This window comes from Pteropus alecto, unplaced genomic scaffold, assembly GCF_000325575.1.
Source record: "Pteropus alecto unplaced genomic scaffold, ASM32557v1 scaffold106, whole genome shotgun sequence".
In the NCBI taxonomy this organism is placed as follows: Eukaryota; Metazoa; Chordata; class Mammalia; order Chiroptera; family Pteropodidae; genus Pteropus; species Pteropus alecto.
This window is the reverse complement of record NW_006442103.1, coordinates 18,991,349-18,997,712: the sequence shown is the minus strand read 5'-3', so window position 1 is coordinate 18,997,712 and position 6,364 is coordinate 18,991,349. Positions and strand designations below refer to the sequence as shown.

Sequence of the window (6,364 nt, the reverse complement as noted above, 5' to 3'; positions counted from 1 at the left end):
CTGTTTATATCCTCTTAGGCTGTCTGGCTCAGTACCTTTCATATAGGAGGCACCCCACAACTGCTTGTAAATTAGTCCAAATGGTTTTCTATTTTTTTAATGAGGCGAATTTTAAAAGAAGTAGATAACATATTTGGGTAAATTCGTTTATTTTCTCAGGCACCTAGGCTGAGATAAGGAAGAGCAGATTTCGTGCCACTGGTCCCTAGAATTACTACCTCAAAATATGGTAGTGAGCAAGCAGAAGAGCGTTTGGTTGCAGCTTTCTCCCTAAATAATTTTAACATGATTTCACCCTTTTTGTTACCTACCTGTTCAACCTGAAGTTCATCATTTTAATGTATAAAGGCTACTGAAAGTATTCTTCCTCAAGCAGAATATTAGAAAGATAAAGACATAAAAGCTGCATGTGAAAACAAGTCTAATAATTTTTGAGATCTATATTGCTTTCCTGTGAAGAGAGAAAAAACTAGAATGCAGTCCTGGGATTGAATATCTTTATTAAAGAAATGAATAAATGGCAGCACAAATCAGCAGCGACAATCATGGACGGAGTGGGCACGGTGTAGGGTCAGAACGTGATTGTTCATTCCACGGTCTCAGGGTAGCTGAAGAACTGTGCCTGAGGCCCGCTGATCAATATTATACATCGCAAGTGCAGGACAGCAAGTCGAAAATACTAAGGACCAAACCCTATGTCTTTTAGAAACGGAATCAAAACCTTACAGATTATCATGAGTCAGCAAGACTGCATGTTAAGATATGAAAGAGTGATTTTCCTCAGCTACAGTTTTTAACCCACAGCCAGAAGCAAAGTTGTCAAGTGAGTAGGCTTGAAGAAGAAACTCTTTTGAGAGCGCGTAGCTACATCTGAAGTGACTCAGTGCTTTCCTGTTTGCATGTTCCATGATGGATTATTCCCGTGTTTTATACCTTTATATAAAAGGTAGTTTCTCTGAGGAAAAGAGTATTACTGAAGGAGCAGGATCGAAAAAGTTACCAGCCTAGCCTTTTATAGAAATCCTACTTTCTCATTGCAGATAATCTCAAATTAAAACTTACAAAATATTCATCAACCTTTGAGGAAACATTTGTGTTTACTGTCCTGGAGCAGGAAATTAGGAAGGTTCGCGCAACCTCTGAAGCTGATTGAAATGAAGTAAAAAATTAGTCCTTCCTTTTGGTACTGCCATACTACTCTCTGGTGCCCCCATCTGGCCTGTTTTCTAGAATTATGTGGGGGTGGGAGGCAGGGGGACGGAGTGACCCAGCACTTCATTGCTTGAACTGTTCACTTTGTGGCTCAAGGGCTTTTGAGAACTGATTAAATTAAATAAAATAAATAAATAAATAAATAAATATATGAATAAATAACACCACACCTCTGGCAGATTCATCAGCACCACCTCAACACAATAGAGGGGAGAGAGCAAGATTAATAGGGGAAAAGGGTGGAAAGGAAGGGTCTCGAAAGGGAAGACAATGAGGGCAAGGTGGTGGGAGAGAGAAGTCTTGGGTTTAGAGCAAGTCCAGTTCGAAGGACTGGATGCTGGCAATGGGAGCTCTCCAGAAGTTGAACGTGCTGTACTCAAGGAGGGCATCGCCTTCAGGGTTTTTCTCCTCTCTTCCGGTCACTTGCCCGGTCATTTTGCCAGCGTTGCTGTCCTTGACCTTGTAGGTGGATGTATCTGACAGACCCAGGCTTTCCAGCTCCGACAGATCCAGTTCTGGAATGGGCATCCTCCAGAAAAGAAAGGAGCTGTACTGGCTACTCACAGGGTCCCTCATAACTTCCTAGAAAGAAACCATTTGTCAGTCGTCATGCTACAGCAAAGGCCCATGGCCTTTCCTTACTTAGAAACTTTACATCCCCATTTGCCTCTGTACGTAATCCAAGTTCCCTAGGACAAGCTTCAAGAACCCTTCCTCTACTACCATTTTCTACCACTTCCTAACTTCTCACCAACTTGGAATGACATTTACTGCGTACTGCTTCAAGTCTATCATGAATCTGGTTTTCAGAGCCTTCCAGAATCTGTCCCCATTCTTTGTAGTAGTACATTCTCTGCTAGCTCATTCCTGTCTTGCTTAACTCTCTCCACTCCATCTTAAAATATTACCCAAGTGTCAAGACTCCACTCAAGTCTCTAGAGGAATCTTTGCCCTGAACTCCTCTTATATTCGTAAATACGTGACTTTCCTGCCTTTGGTTTAATAGGTCATGGTATCTCTGGAAGGGGCTTCCATGAGATTTCTCCTACTTTCCTTCCTGCCTTCTAAACCCTACTATAAACTCACCTCTTCCAGGACTTCTGAAATTTACTCGGCTCCACCTACCCTATTTATTCCAGCATCTCCTCCAACACCGTGTAGTTTCACCTGACTATCAGTTTACAGAGCACTGTTACTGTCTTGTATAGGGATAGTCTTATCTCCTTCAGGGGACTGAGTTTCCCCAAGGGTAAAAACCAGTCATCTATTTTGTACTTTTTTCCACAAGTGCTGAGCATTGCACACAAAAGACATTCAAGGCTGCCGATTAATTTCCCTTCACTATTTAATACAATGACTACCTTACCACTCCAATCTCTTAGTCCACAGATAAGTCTTAATAGCCTATCCATTTCTCTCTGGCCTACCTCCTTCAGAACAAAACCCAGGTGCTAAAAGAATTTTCCTATGCTTTAACGGGTCTCTTTTTCTCTGATTCCAGTGCAAGGGTATACCCGATGAAGTCAGCAAATGGACTGGAAATTCCAGGTTAGGAAAGTAAAGTTTAGACTTTAACAGAATTAGATACTTTCCCATGCTTTAATGAGTACTTCTATTACCTTTTCTGCTCATCCCATCCACACCCTGATGTTGTACGACTGTAATACCTCCCCGCAGCCTCCACCCTGCTGCTTACTAGCCAAGGGAAGGGGCAAGAAAGATTACATGGAATGTTCCCAAAGGAGCAGAAAGAACATTCCACTGCCTCCAAAAATAGAGCCCCCTTTCAAAAGGTCTTCCTTCAGTATTCTCTATTGGCTCTCACCAAGCTTGCCTTAAATTCGCTCACTTCCATCTACCCTGGTATTTTTTTTTCAGCATTTCCTCCAACACGCTATTCGAGACTCCTAAGTAGTGGCCTTTGGAACCTAGTAGGTTCCAAAATGCCCCCATGTAATGTGTTAGGGGACATGATCACCACTACCCCATGGAAACTATAACCCATATAAATGCGAAATGTCTCTACTAAGGCAGAAAGAGGAAACCTTAATCAAGAACACATCTATGTGTGAGTATAGCAGCTTTCTGAGTGGTGAGTGGGTAGACGAGGATGTTAAAAGTGAATTCTGAGTTGCTCCTTTTCTTCTGGAGTTCAAGCTCCAAAATAAGCTCTGGGAACTGAACATTACTCAGCAGAGAAGCCACTTAGAAAGAATGTGATGCAGGGACTGGAACAGGGTGGGAGCATGTTGGAAAGATGAGGTCATCAGCCTATGATACTCAGCTCCGATCATCTCCACAGTAATTTGCAGAAACATGTGCACGGAGAGCTATAAAAAATGGCTGTATCTACCAACCAACCAACCCCGCCTTAGGTCTAGGACTATAGAGCCTAAGAAGCAAACTTGAGGAGTCAACAGCGTTACTGACTTCTGCCCACAGGGATTTTTAAATAATATTACCAGTTATTTGCCTACGTAGCTGGCTTCTTCTATATCCCCTCCCTTACCAGTCCACTCCAGAGTGAGATTAGTATATAATGCTGGGCAAAAAATAGGCTCTTTAAAAACTAGAATCATAAGAGGAAAAAAAGATCATAGACTTTTAAAACTAGAAGACAGCTTAGAAATTATCTAGTGACCGTGAACCCTTCTAGCCAGTCTGGATAGAACCCAGGTCTCGAGATTCCCAGTCTGACCTGACCCTTTTTTGATGTGTTGTACACAGATAGTTGCCTACAGCTTAATATAATCCTACACCAATATTCTCAAAACCTGCAAAATTCTTAGTTCTTGGAGAACAGATCTCCAGTGGGTTAGGTGTTGATTGTTCCTGCGATTCTGATCTGAATGGTGAAAATCAAAAGGCAGTGGAGAGTGAGCTAGAATCTGAGAAAGGGAAAACCTCTTTAACAAACTGACTCCTTTTCTTACAGCCAGCCAACGCATCCAAACTGTCCGAAACCATTTGTCAGTCGTCATGCTACTGACAAATGGTGTCTGGCAGAGCTGCTCTTCCAATTCAAAAAGCTAAGAGAAATTTCACGAAATGTTAACGTAAAACGCCTAAAATCGCTAGCTATGACTCAGAGACAGGTACAGAGAGTACCTACATTCTAGAAAGACATACAAGCATTTATGGCACTTAAAATCAAATCGAGAACATTGACTACACAGAAAATTGGAGCTGAAATACCCTTTACAATGGTTATGAAATTTAAAAATTTAATATAGTATGAATTTAATTCTTAAGTACCCAAATTTTGAAAGAGGTCTCTTTTCAGCTAGCTTTCTCTTCCCTTCCCCAAATCTTCTCCACCCACACCTCATCTATATTACATCTCTCATTTACTTAAACGGCTTGGACAGTGCCTTGTACCATAATGCATGCTCGATAAATGCTTCCCATTATCCTTAGGTAATTTCTAAATGTCACTGTCTAGTCTTAGAGATACATGATTAGCAAATATACAGTCTAGAAAGACGCATTCTCTCTGAGCCACAGAGACACACCCAAATACCCTTTGTCCAGACCCCTTAGTGGAAATCCAGGGCCTACCCAGCCAGGCCTTGCTGTGTCATGCAGCCACGATGGGAGGAGGACAAGGGATGGTGATGGAATGGAATGGAAGCTCTCTGGCAAGCATCTCCTAAGTGTCTCATTCTGGGCTTGGATTTTCCTATTAGCCATGTCCCCCCAACCTATTCCACTGAGCTGCAGATAAGCGTTCTTTTTCCAGAATCTGCCCCCATACCTAGCTCTGATGCGCTATACTGATTTCAATGTGGGATCAGGCAGTTCCCTAACACAGAGGCCTCCGCCTTCCTACCTCAAGCTGCCTTTCTTTGGAGGAAAGGTTTGAGATGGGGAGGAGACTGTTAAAAGAAAGGTGAGGATTCATCTCGATATTATCTCACCTCCCTCCCCGCAAACTCCTCTAGGAGTGAGGGTGGACACCTCAGAACACTACAAAAAAAAAAATGGGGAACACAGGGAAGTACAAGCTAGGGTGATATAGTAGGGCTAGAGATTCATCAAAAAAAAAAAAAAAACCAACAAAAAAAACCTGGCAGAACAAATTACAGCTTGAAAAGGAAGATACAGATAATTAGACTGAAGATAAATACATCGGACAATAAATTATAGGCAAATAGATGCTTGAAATAAGGTGCTAAATACTGAGAAATAACTACAAGTAAGTGGTTAATAATTAATGTCTGTGTACAGGATTAGAAGGCATGGATGGAGGCCTGAGCGAAGGGATGCAAAACGGTGAACAAATAACTACCCGTTCGTTGTTCACAGCGGCGCCCTCTCTGCGCGTGAACTGTCCCCAACCCCATCTTCATCTGGGGTCTTCGACCTAACCAGAAGCGGCTGCTCTTCTACCTTTGCGGCCCCTGCCCCTTCCCTCAGTTTAGTTTACCTGTTATCAACGGATTACTAGCGTGTTCCAAAGACGGAGGGCGGACCGCAGGGCTCCGGCGCCTGCTCTGGATGGAGAGAAGGACCGCTGTGGGGGCTTCGCCGGCTTTGTCTCCTCGCTCCCTCTCCCTCTTCGGTGACTGAGTCGGTCGGCTCAGTCTCCCCCTGCAATGCAGCCCCTCCTAAGCGCGGCGGAAGGACTCCCCGCCCCTCCCTGCCTGACTCGGCTACTTCAAACGCGAGGCTCCTGAACGCTTTCGGGAGGAGGCAGGACTGAGCAGCTCTGTGGGCTCGCTGGCCCGACTGACCGCCCAGCCCTTCCAGCACCCCCACGCCGACCCAGGGTGCAATGAATGGGCAGTTAACTGTCCTCTGACTTCTGGTTTATGGATGAAAAATCTGAACTCTAGACGACAACGGGGGGGAGGAGTGCCCCCTTATCCCCCCATTTAAGGATTTTAGAATCAGGAAAATTCTCCCTCCAATCCCCACTCCTCGCCCGACCACCCTCACAATGGGTAAATAAACGGAGCCCCGTTCCATCCGGGGTCGAACGCACAAGATTGGGGGACGCCTCTGAGAATCTCGGGCCTGGGCTGGGTCGGGGGCGTTGGGGGGCTCCGTTACGTTTTGCCCCGCAAAGCGTGGCGCGCAAAGGGCACGAGCGATTCCGCGGAGGGACCCAGCCTGGGCCCGGCCCTCCTGCAGGGGCCCGCATCCCACGGTT

The 6,364-nt window shown here is 44.7% G+C and overlaps 1 protein-coding gene across 1 annotated transcript; it reads right to left on the bottom strand.

Moving 5' to 3' along the window:
• Window positions 1–480: 480 nt before the first annotated feature.
• Window positions 481–6,357, bottom strand: MLLT11 (MLLT11, transcription factor 7 cofactor). The gene is made up of 2 exons (XM_006919757.3): window positions 5,639–6,357; window positions 481–1,794 (listed from the first exon to the last, which is right to left on the bottom strand). The coding sequence occupies exon 2, from the start codon at window positions 1,786–1,788 to the stop codon at window positions 1,519–1,521; it is 270 nt and encodes an 89-aa protein (XP_006919819.1). The 5' UTR covers window positions 1,789–1,794; window positions 5,639–6,357; the 3' UTR covers window positions 481–1,518.
• Between the last annotated feature and the right edge of the window lie 7 nt (window positions 6,358–6,364).

Coding starts and splice junctions, on each gene's coding strand:
- MLLT11 (XM_006919757.3), bottom strand. CDS start 1,788: ATGAGGGACCCTGTGAGTAGCCAGTACAGCTCCTTTCTTTTCTGGAGG.